Raw genomic sequence first — 12801 nt, forward strand, 5'->3', positions numbered from 1 at the left:
TGCCTGGATATTGTCTAGTAAGTACTAAGTTTGAAAATTATTTTTGCCTTGGACCTAATAGGGACAGGGTATATTTTTAAGGGCTTCACATTTATAATTGCACCCAATATAACTGACATATCAATTATGCAATATAACACTGAAAGAGAAAATAGGAAGTTAAATACAGGAATATCAAACTTTGAAAAATAATTTAGTGGTAAGAAACATCAAACAGAAAAACCTTCCAAGACTATCTTAATTGATCATTAGAAATGACTGGAGTTTTACTTCGCTTTAGCCTAGTTTCAGTCACAATTTAGGGAGAATTATCAGTGATATTCAAAACACCTGACAACCTTTGATACAATGTACCATGAAACCCTAAGGAACTTCACTCTCGATTGTAACTTGGCACCCAAACAGCCAATAAGGAAAAATATCACTAAGAGCACGATGAGTATTTTTAGAATCATCTAATGGCTGCATCTGATAAGTAATGGAAATTATTTACTCGGGAAGCACTCACCATATCATTTACATTTAGCTAAATGATGTGTAAAATTTAATATGTGCTAAAGATGGCTCAGACTTATATTATTATGCATCCAATTCTATTTTCAATACAGAAAGTAAAGCTCCATGAAATATGAAAATTCATATTAGTTAACAATCTGAATGTGAAAAGCATTCAAGGTTCTGAAAGATAAACTACTTATTATTCATCTTCAACTTCTACAAAAAAGTTATTGAGATTAGAGGAACAATCTCAATAACTTAAGTTTTATTAAGAAGATTAAGGCTTTTTATAATAGATGATAATTTCTTATCATGACTTGCTATCTTTTTATAATAATCACAGCTCCCAGGATGAAATAAACAGACTGCATACCAGACAAAGAAATTATGTATCCTACAGACGGTAAACTTCACATTTCTGGAGCTCTGCTGTGTTTTCCAATAGTTTATTCCTGTCATGCAGTGGCTATAAAAGAATTGTACATTTCCTGTGATAATGACTTGAAATCAAAATTCAGAAGGTAAATTAAGAGCCAAACCAAACTGGCTTGTCATTTTGGGCATCAGCTGGTTACAAGGAATGGTAATCTTTCACACTCATTTTCATAACTGAAAAAAGGTTACATATCTTTAGTGGTATGATATTAATTAAAAAACGGAAATCATTTTTAATAATCACTACCCCTAATGAAAAGTTACATATTGGTGATTCAAAGTTATAAACAGATTACATGCTGACACAGGGCTTCTCTGAAGCAAATCTTACCATTCTTAATGACCCTGCATCTCTTGGCACAACCACATTTTTCACTATTATTTGTGCTGTTTCATTTCCATCTTCCTCCCGACGCAGACCCCTTAATTACCTCCTTCTCAATTGCAATCCCTTCAGCCCCTCTCAGTTGGGATGATGGAGGCCCTTCTCATTCAGGCTCAATTCTTCCTAGCCTGCTCTTGACAGAGATGGGAAGATGAGTCTTCACCGTCCCAGCTGATGGGCTCTAAAATAGCATGGTGATTTCAGATCTAGTGTCCTGCACCCTTGGGTGAGAGGTGCCTAGCAGCTTTCCTGGCTCCCCTTCCTGCCACTCTTGGGTCAGCTTATGGGGCTAGGTTCTGCCTAGTGCCCCTGTCCAGCATGCCCGTTTCCAGCCTGGCTGAGGGCCTGACACTCTGCCTAGAGCCTGTCATTAAGCTTAGAGATGAGAAAGGGAGGATACTGACAAGATGTACTGACAAGATGATAGGACTTTGCTCATGTTTTGAACCATTCTGAAAAAATGATAGGACTTTGCTCATGTTTTGAATCATTCTGAAAAAATGATGGTTTCTATCATCTGTGTAAAAACAATAATAGAAAATACACGTATTTACTATATACAGGCATTGTTCTAAGAACTTTTTATTAACTCATTTAATAATCTCAATACCCTATGAGATTGGTATCATTATTTTCCCCAGATGAGGAAGCTGAATCACAGAGAAATTAAGTCATTTATCAAAGGACACACAGCTAGTAAAAGATAGAGTTTGGATTCAGATTCAAGATAAGCAAAAAACACAGATAAATGGAGTAGAATCATAATATTAAAGCTCTTCACTATTTACTTTAAAATAATAAAATTCTAATATTAATCATACTTAAGATATAATCATATATACTATCATATTTCTAAAACCAATGTGGAAATTCCTTTGGGCATCTCTAGCATTCTAAAATACCTGCCATAATAGTCTGCATTAATATTAGTAAGTCAAGTGATAAGTACATGTTCATGGTAAATGAATTGCATAGAGGGAGATGTGAAAGAATTCACAGATGCTACTTATACAAGAAAAATTGATCCAAATAATCCATCCTGTAAAAAGGTCTCTTCTTATACTAAAATACAAGTAATCAAGTAAAATACTAGCAGTGATTGTCTGCACTTTCTAAATCAGTTGTTTATTTGAGCATACAGTATTTCTCAATTCTATAGTTTACTTTATGCTGGAGCATCTGTGCAAACTTTCTTTCAGCCCTACTGCTTTGTTCAATCTTGAGGCCTTGGGGAAAGAAAAGGTAGAAACTCTTTATCCTAGAATTGTATCTAACATTTACAATATTACACTTTCAGTAAATAATAGATAGAAACTGCTAGAGCTGTATGTTTTAAATCTACTATTGAAACCTCCTTCTACCTATATGAACACTTTAAGAAGAGCTGGATGTTCCTTGGTGGCAGCAAGTGGAAAGGACACCAGTCACAGAAGGAAGGTGAATATACTTCTAATAGCACGGGCCATTTCACAAGAGCCAGCAAGAGAATAGGCTAAATTGCTTCCTGGGCCCGGAGTTTCTTTCCTTAAGGTGCTGGCATCAAACAGAACAGAGGAAGAACATGGTTCAGTCCACAAACATTTAGTTCATTTGTACTGACTAATGACATATGAACAAGAGATAACAGGTCAATGGTACCCTACAAGTCCTCAAGGTTGCAGGCTCACTGGAACTCTACGACATCTTTATTTACAGCACAGTCTGTTCCCATATAAGCTCATTCTTTGTCCACTCAGCAAAACTCTTCTCATTCCCCTCTAAAGCCTTCGCAGGTATAGCATGACAGATCATATGCTGTTTGGCCATATAACTTATTAGGTTTGCATGTGGCTTTTCTTATTACAGTGAAACAAAGAGTCTCATAACTAAGGCATCTAAGAATACTTTCTATACAGCTCAATCTCAGCTGGACTTTCAACTTCCCTTGATCCATCCCCAGCTGTGTTCTTCGTTCACCAGTCTTGTGGTCACTCAAATGTAAACAAGCTATAGGCTACTCCTCTCTATCGCAGGTTTTCCTAATATTTTGCTCTTTGGATTAAATAATGACATGTTCTCCAGAATTCACCAACTTAACCATTTATTTCTATAAACTAAAGAATTTATATTCTATAAACACAAAATATCCATTTCAAAATTTCTCACCAATTATGATCTACACACTTACAACTTAATCATAGATGTTTTCCTCCTTCGATGCAGTACCTTCCCTTTTAATCAATACTTCCAAACATTAAGCAATGCCAGCAAGTCACTGGTAGAAAAAATTTGCAGAATCTTAACAATGAAATAGGACAATGAAGTTGTGCTACAGAAGATCATTCAAAATTAAGGTCATAGAAAAATCCTAACAATTTTAGCTTGTTCTACAACACTGACCTATATACTGCAACATACTTATACTGTGGTTGAATGTGTTGTGATTTAATAGCCTAGATGTCAAAAATACGGAAACATTTACCTAAATTGGTCAGATTATCTACAGATAGAACTTCAGACCTAACTATACAATCCAAGTAAGAGTTAAACACCTAATTGTAGTCTTGTTAAACAAGAAAGACCCAGAGAGTTTTTGTAGCTCACCTTGCTCTTCTGCATCTAGTACTTGTTTCACTTCCAACTTTCTTAGGAGTAATCAAATTGCTTGACTCTCCTCCCATCAACATTCTTCCTTCCTCTCCCTCCCAGCCCCCATCTCAACAGAATACCTTAATTCACCTAATTCATCCTCTTTCAATTGCCCTCGCATATTCCCTGCACACCACTTAGGACAGAAGCCCCAACCTAGCAGAGAAGGTATCCCAACAGGAAATGCTGCAAGAACTGAGTGAAGAAGCAGGAAAGAAATAATGACAGCGAGATTTATGTGAACTGCAGTGTATGTTAGGAGACAGAACAAGGAAAAAATGTACTCAATGGTATCAGCCTTCTCACTTTATTTAGTTAGAAATATTTCCTGGATAACATATCAGATAAAAGAGGATTTAGTAGAAAAAAACCAATAGTTAGATATGATCCAGGAACCATGTGTAGCTCTTAAACCAGTTTCAAAATAAATGTTTTTCTCAAAGTAGAGAAAAAAATGTATCCAAAGATTTTCTTTTTTAATGTGATACACATTGCTATGTAACATAATTTTATACATAACATGCAATTGGAATCTTTCATCTACATGTCAAACTTAAACATGTAATAGTGAAATCTCCCGTTGGTATACTCTTGGAATACAGAATTACAAAGATTACATCGTTTTTCTAATGGACTCAGAGTCAGTATAATACATGAATATTAGATTACATATTGCTTCAAAATAGAACACTAAAAAAAGATATCAGAGCAATTGGTAATTTTCACACAGCCTCCTCTTTTAGAGATTTTAAAAATTAAGGATGTCTTCAAATTTTCAAGAAGCACCTCTAAACCCAGAGTGGGTTTGGCAGACAAAAAAAATTAAAAATAGAAAAGTTAAGAAACAAAGAATCTATATCTTAGGATGACAGTATGCAAAAATATTTCATACACTGGCATATTCTTCTTTTGCAATACCCAGCATATACTATTATAGTAGGCAGGACTGCAGGAAGGCTAGACCAGCCAAACCTGACAACATGTCCTCCATATCCACCCCATCCCCACTTTGTACAACTCAGGCTCTTGTCAGTAGGGATATGTGTACGATAGAAAGTTATAACCTGTTGAAAAGTTTATTTGATGTGATTTCCAAAGCCATTCAGCTTATTTCCAGGTGACTACTTGCCCCACTTAATTCCACTGAATTAAGTTCTAGAGATATTTACACTGGAAGGCCAGGAGCACAAAATACTCTCTATATCATTCTCTGATATCAAAGTAGGTCAGGGAAAGTGAGGAGCAAGACAGAATCTAAGAGGATCAAGTCAGGAAGAATAGGATGGATATCAACAGGGAGGAGATGCTGTCAAAGGTGCAGGACCACTAGAGGGAGTCACCCAGAACATTCTTCCAGGCAATGGCTGATTAAGAACCCAAGGAGGTTCGGGAGACATGAAATTACTGCAAAAGGAAAGTTCTGGTCTAAATAAAGACATATAACAAATTATTATAATCAAATTCAGTTGTGGGGAAGGCCATGGCCAAAGAAGGATGAGAAGTACTTTCAGACTCTGGCCATTAGCTTGAGAGCAGTGTAAAGATACCATTGTACTTAGAAAGCCTTAAATATGGGTCTCCAAAATGGTGCCACAAACTTTGCCAGCAATTAAAAATGTTGCCATCAGGTAGGTTTTAGAGAAAGAATGCATAATGCAGGAACCGAGGCAGGTGATATGAGCAAGTTGTTAGGTCTTCAACTATAGAGAATGTGAGGTTTCCAAATATCTAAAAGTGATCTGCTGAGAAGAAAAAAATTTCCCACCACTAATGGCAGCATAGTTAAGGCAAACTCATGAAATTCTAATTACCTTGACTACTTTGCTATTACCTTTTAATACCAGTTCTAAAACTGTTTCTTAAATTACACTTAAATCAGAATTGTCTGTGGATACAAATGCTAGAAAATAAGTAAAAATGTCCACTGAATCTGGATGTTTAAAGCAAAAATACCATTTAATCCTGAATTATACAGATCAACATTTTCTAAATCATGTTCTGCCAAATACTAGTGCTACAAGATGGCCAATGAAAAAATGGACTTGCAGGTAAGGACATTTGGGAAACAATGCTGACTTAGACTATGTAACTGTTCATAACATTCACTGCCTCTCTTGTGGTGTCCCTTTCTTTAAGCAGGTTATACACCCTGCTCTGTTGAACTCAGGACGGACCATGTGACTTGCTTTGGCCAACAACATGTGAGCAAGAATGACATGTTACTTATTAGCAGAAGCTTTAAAAATCAGCTTGTGATTCACCATCTCTCTTTTCTTTCTGCCCAAAGACCAGCAAAGTCCTAGATGAAAGCTGCTCAGCCAAGGTCCTGAGTAAAGAAGATGTGGAGCAGAGCCACAGATGACCTACGTCCACGAGCAAAAATGTAAATCTTTGTTGCTGTAAGCTCTTGAGAGTTGTAATGAACACTAATGTTTCTCAGAAAAAGAGTCAGATTAACTTTATCAAACCCATCACTGCTAACATTCATTTGATCACAGAATTCTTGCCTCGCATAAAACCCAGAGATGTTCTGAGAGAAAAATTTCAGGAAATGCCAATGAAAACACTTGCATCAGTCTCCAGGCCACTTTGCACAGATTTAATATTAGGTTGGCTGTGTCATTTCTTCTATAGTTAAAGTTTTCAAAATCTCTAACAGAATCAGGGTCAACGTGGACTCATTTATTATTCTGACATTAGCCTACTCCTAGAATTCCTCCTTAAAGTAATTCAGCTTTCTGTTTATTATTTGCTATGTGTCAAAGCTATATAGCACTGAAAGGTTTCAATGAACAGGTTACCTTTGTAGATAGCATTTCCAATTGTAAACTTACTTAATTTTTTCAATATATGGAAATAGATAACACAAAACATAAAGTTGAAATATGCATTAGAAACATAAGCGAGGCCACTAGCTATAAACAGAGCTCTCTGACACACGATAGATGACAGTTGACTAACAGCACCTAGAATATCTCAGAAGAAACTATAATTCTATCTCACTGCAGATTTCACAGAATTTTTATTTTAAAAAAACATTAAAACAAAAGGAGATGTGTTGTATTTTATATACTGATTTTTACATAAGAAAAATCCAAGGAGAATTCATACTACAGTCTTAGATCTAACCCTGGTGATAATAAAAAAGACTCAACGCAACTAAAAATTATGAGTAAGGCATTTAGCATTGAAAAGTTTAGGAACAGATGACTAAAACAATCTGCTTTATCTTGTACCAAGGATATTTTTAAGACAAATTTTTGTCTAGAACAATAAAGGCTCACCAATGCCGAGGTATCTAAAGTGTCTTCTTTTAGAGACCGGGCGGTGGTAGTGGTAGAATAGTCTTCCAGGCTGCTCTGCAGAAGGCTTCCTCCTCTTTTGCTGCAGTGATAAACTGTTCTTAACAATATGGGCCCCTGAGAAAGTGGCCTGCTCTGTCTCTCTGCCACCAACCCTGAGCTCCTTTACTGCATCTGCAGGTATTCCCCTCCCCTTCCGAAGATGATACCTTCTGAGAGTCATCTCTTCTGGGCCTCTTTTCCCATTTTCAGAGCCTTCCTACAGTGAAGCCATCACCCTCTGGGCATGAAAATTTGCTGATGATTTCTGAGATCTGTCACCAAAAGGCCTGCCCCTACTTTCACTCTAAAGTAAATTTTCGTTCAAGTCCTGCTGGTCCCAGTTGCTTCTGGACATGCACATAATTTGGTATTTACAGATTTCTCTATCTCTTAGTTTCATTAACAATGAAGTCTGTGATATTTTCCCCATTGTCATTGCTCTGCAAGATTTCCAGGCGAAGAAGTAAAAGATTCAGATTTAAATTGCCACCATCTTTCTCTCAGTACTCAAAGATCTTTCTGCTTTCTGTCATTCTCCTTCAGCGCATACAAGAAAGGTAATCTGTAGTGTAAAAAAATTCTCAGTGTGAAGCCAAATTAGCCTATATGGTCAAAATGCTTACCTTATAGACATTCAGAATAGCACAGGAGTCAAGAGTCACTAAGACCAACCTCCTCCTTTCACTATGAGTAAACAGAGTTGTCAAAAGAAGTAATGAGATTTGTCCAGGACTAGACAACAGAGTGAAAACAAGAAAATTTATGTTTCTTAAATTCATTACAGACTCCTTCAAGGAGGAATAGTCCAGTAAGCCTGAGTTTTGACATGGCTGAAAGGCCCATCACCATGCAGACGCAGGAATGGACGTGGCAGCCAAACTATACTAGATCAGTTAACAAATTCCTTAGAAAATGTGCTGTTTGACAGATATATAAGAATAAATAATGGTAGTGGGTGTGGAAAGACAACAGCAGAGGGTCCTGGCGAGGGAAGGATGTAGAAGGTTGAGATTGGCTAATCTAGTATAGATTTTCATTACAATCTTGTAGAATTTCATTACAATCTTGGTCCTGTATATTTGATCACAAAACAATTCAGGGACTGGGTTTTCCTTTAATTGTAGCATTAGAAAAGAATTTTCATCCATGTGCTGTTTTTTTCCTTATATGACTGCCCTATACACTCTTCTCTACTTCTTCTCAATCTCATCATATTATACAATAACCCTCCACTCTTGCTTTGTGCATATAAAATTCTGTACTCAAAACAAACCAGTCCAAGTGACAGCAGTAGCTAATAATTTCTCATGGTCTGACTCTGTGAAAAACTGCTATAAGGAAGTGGCAATTAATAAGCTATAGCTTTGATAATTTAAGTGCAACGTTAGTAATTTAAAATTCATAAATCAAGAAATATATCTAAAGAGCCCAGAATGTAATTTATGTACAAAAATAATTGATCTACCCATGAAATCACATTCATTTCTTGAGGAATCTAGATATACGTTAAGTGCTTGATTTGAAACTGATCTTCTTCTGCCACCAAGTGTTAGCACACACTTCTAACCAAGAGGTTTCTGCAATGTTTAAATCACAGAAATACAAAGTCATTCAATGAGAAAAATAAATCCAAAAGAATGTACCATGAAAAGCATGAGTAGCAGAATAAGTAGATTAACCATGCAAAACAAATATATTCTATGAAAACTATACAAATAACTTGAATTTTAGATACTATTTCAGAGATACAGTAAGTAAATAAATTTTCTGAGGCTTCATTCATTGATGGAAAAAAAACTACAACTTTGAAAGCACAATGATAACCAAAATTAGCTTTAAAATACACGACTACTTTCAATATCTTATGTAATACACTCCACTAGAATTTCATGAAACTATGAATATGCAAAACTAACATACTGACTGTCTCCTGATGTTATCAAAGTATAAAGGTGCCATGAAAAGTCTTATGTTACCCAGAATCTGAGTTTGAGAACTCAGTGCTCAAGCTTGGGAACCAGAATACCACACTGTAGTAGAGGAATTCCCATATCAGGAAATGTGAAGCAGAATTTATTTTCAAAATTGTGAAGACAATCCATAGAACTTTTGGTTAGCCTACCAAGCTTTTGGTTACTTCTACTGAATGGTATTATCTGCAAATAGGTGCCTACGAGCAGATGGTATCCCAGAAGCCCAGGGAATTCTGCAGCCAACATTAAACACCACTGGAAAATCTTCATGTTAGATCTTTACAACCACCCCAGTGGTGGTGAACACTCATGCCCTGCACCAGACTTTTGTTCGCATCTTTTACGCCAATGAGATGTTTTACCTTCATGAACAGACCAATTATGGCTCCAATTTTGAATCTTTATTTATGTAAACTGGACAATAGCTTTTTAGGTCATTAAAAAATGACACGATATGGTGAAAAAAATCAACTGAAGTACTACTGCAGAATTGATTATACCTTCAATAAAGAATAATGAATAGCTCATCTATCTCACTATCTCATAATCTACCTATAATGATCTAGAGCACTCCTCTACCCAGAACATCCCTTTTTACCAGTAATTACCACATCTACCCTGACAGTAGTACCACTAGTATCTTAGGAGTACACCAGTATCTACTAACTACCCAAAATGATTTCCAGAGGACCTTCTAGCAGGTCAAAACAAAATATAAGCAATATACCAAATGGCACCAACCTTCAAAACAGAATCCTAGTGGGAGATATCATTGGCTCTTTTCTAAATACTTACGGTGTACCACCCATCCATACCACAAACTCAAGAAACACTCTTCAAGATAATGGAAAACCTTCATGTTTTCTGCATCTAATGGCTTCCCCTCATCCCTGAGTTGTCATGGGACATGTAACTTGCCCATCACTACTTCCTTCCATGCTCAGCCCACCAAGGATGAAAAAACAGGTAGTTAAAAATGTAGGAAAGTTAAAAAAAAAAAAAAAGACAAAAGAGTCACATATTTTCAAACAATCTGCATTCAAAATGACAAAGCATAATAAAAATCCACTTTTATATATGCCGCCTTTTCATATTAGTTTTGACTTTAACAATGATTCCCTGCATAAAGAAAATGCTGGATATTTATTTAAGCCTGCAAGTCTCAGAGGATACAGCAGGTCCTCAAATAACATCATTTCACTTGATGTTGATGAGATGCCACAGGAACTTCACTCTTGTTTATATCAGTCAGCCGATGGGAAAACTGGTTTCATTATACCTCCTATCACCAAAGTTCTAAGAACCTATCGACAATGTAAGTGGGGACTTACTGTACTACTGTGCAGATCACCTGGATCAGAATCACCTGTGGCACTTATTTGAATATCAAAAGTCAAGGTTGCTAGGTCTGTCTAACTGCAGATCTGAAGTTACAGGGTAGAAATCTGCAGCTCCACCAAGCAACCAGGTGACTCATGAATCCAAAAGTTTAAGATATACTTTCTTAAGCATTCAGAAACACTAAATATCATAGTAGTAAACAGAAACAGAGTTGTTCCATAAATTAAAAGAAAAAATTCTTATTTGGTTTTCTAAAAAAGCAGTAAAGTCGAAATTTATTTTCTAAAGATTGTATTCTAGTCTAAACAAAATACAATCTGATTTAGAGTTTATACACCATTCAAAGAGGGACTGTTTCTATTTTGATCGTAACTCAAGCCCAGCACCCAGTGTCTGGCACACAGTAGGTACTCAATAAAGATTTGTTGAGTTAATATATGTGGACCAGGGAGCTCCTCACATACAGAGATTAATTTGGATAAAGGGGATGTGGCCAGTGGGAGGGAAAATGAGAGACTCGGAATAAGTAAGATAGATTCTACACAGGGCTCTGCAACTGAGAAGAATGTGACCTCATATCCTTTTCTATAAAGTAAGGGAGCAGATTCTGTGAAATTAATTGCCAAGGAATCATTTAAATTTAGTCTGAAATATTAATATTGAGATCCTAGAGTAGTTTTAAACACTCCTCTGATAAATGTTCTTGGGTGCTCTCATTTCAAAGTTAACATTGTAAAGACAAAGAAACATTTTGAAATGTAGATTATTACCTTCACCACTGATTTGTCAGTCTGTGATTAAATTTGAAACCACTGGGAAGAGGACAATCCATTTGAAAGCAAAACAAGAAAGATAACGAGTAAAAAAGTAAACTGTCAGTCTACAAGTTTTGCCAGTTGTTAACATTCCAAATTTGAAAATCTATTATTTACACGTTATTTTTACTAAATATTTTGGAATGGCACCTAATATAGTTTTAGGGGCATAGTTATCAAAAAAGAAAAAATTACATGCAAGATCTCCTTTTCTCAAAATATTTACAATATCTCAAGATATTTATAATAGTCTGTAGAAAACTCATAAGCACAGGACAGTCAATCGCCCCAACACGTTTTATAGGACCAAAAAGACTATCTGAGCACAGAGACATTAAATACAAAATGTGCCAAATTCAGAAAAAAAGGTCTACTTACTAATAAACCTGACCTTTATTTATACAGCTGCAAATCAGTCTTAACTGCAGCCAAGTGTCATGGAGAGCAGGAGTGAATATTAAACTGCACGCCCATCTCCAAAACTCTGGTATATCAGAGCAGGTCAGCAGATGTCTTAACTTGCGTGGGAAACTCCCTAGGCTGAAATGGGAAAAACAATGAAAGGCGCTCTTAAGATTCTAGGAAAAATGCTCATGAATCCAGAAGAAGGTCAAAAGTTATCCTAACCTCTGAGGGAGGAAGGGGTGGCCTGAGAAGGCAGAAAGTCACCCTGAGATAAAGTCAAGAAACTTGTCTTTTGGCCTGTGTCACTGTTGACCATTCTCAGGGAGAACACTTTTAAGTACAGGGGTCCTTTCAGTTACCCTCCTGCAAGTCCCAGGAACACCGGCTCCAAGCTCTCAATGGAGACAACTGCGAAAGAGTAAGGTGGTCTTTGGAAGAGCTACGTAAAGGAGGTTAAAAATCTTGTCCCACTCTGAAGAACCCAGTTGCAGTGAGCAGCACCAGTGGATGCAGGTCAATGGAAGAAGCTTTGAGAGCAGCAGGATATAAACAATCATAAGCAAAGAAAAAAACAAAATAAAACTGGTGCCACCTCTGGCTCTTCGAGGGATGAAGCAGATGTGGCAATAGACGAAGCAGCAGCAGTAAGTGTTGGGCAGAATACACAGCTAATGGCAAAAGAGGGAACAGTTGGCACAGTCTCCATAGAGGCTCGTGAGCCAACTCAGCATCCTTGGGAATTGGAACCAAACGGGCTTGTAATCCCATGAGCAATAGTTTTAGGATGTCAAAAACCACGACATATGTCACTCATGGCCCCAACCATGCTTAAGTCTGGGGTAGCCAGTAAAACAAGGCTTACAAGAAAAACGTCCACTCACCTTCTTCCGGAGCCATGGTGTTTTGGACAATTTCATGAAGGTCAAATGAGGCTTGAAACTTCTGCTTTCTCCTACCAAGATGCCTTTTTCTTGAAA

At 36.7% G+C, this 12801-nt stretch overlaps 1 protein-coding gene across 1 annotated transcript in view; it reads right to left on the bottom strand.

Moving 5' to 3' along the window:
• The window catches only part of AKAP7 (A-kinase anchoring protein 7), a 127155-nt gene that overhangs the window by 72606 nt on the left and 41748 nt on the right, over positions 1 to 12801 (bottom strand). Inside the window, exon 6 of the mRNA XM_023529817.1 lies at positions 12706 to 12801. This exon is cut by the window's right edge and continues 1 nt beyond it. Coding sequence (XP_023385585.1) covers positions 12706 to 12801 — 96 coding nt within the window. The remainder of the gene's footprint in view (positions 1 to 12705) is intronic.

Source organism: Pteropus vampyrus, unplaced genomic scaffold (assembly GCF_000151845.1).
Source record: "Pteropus vampyrus isolate Shadow unplaced genomic scaffold, Pvam_2.0 Scaffold43, whole genome shotgun sequence".
NCBI classification, from domain to species: domain Eukaryota; kingdom Metazoa; phylum Chordata; class Mammalia; order Chiroptera; family Pteropodidae; genus Pteropus; species Pteropus vampyrus.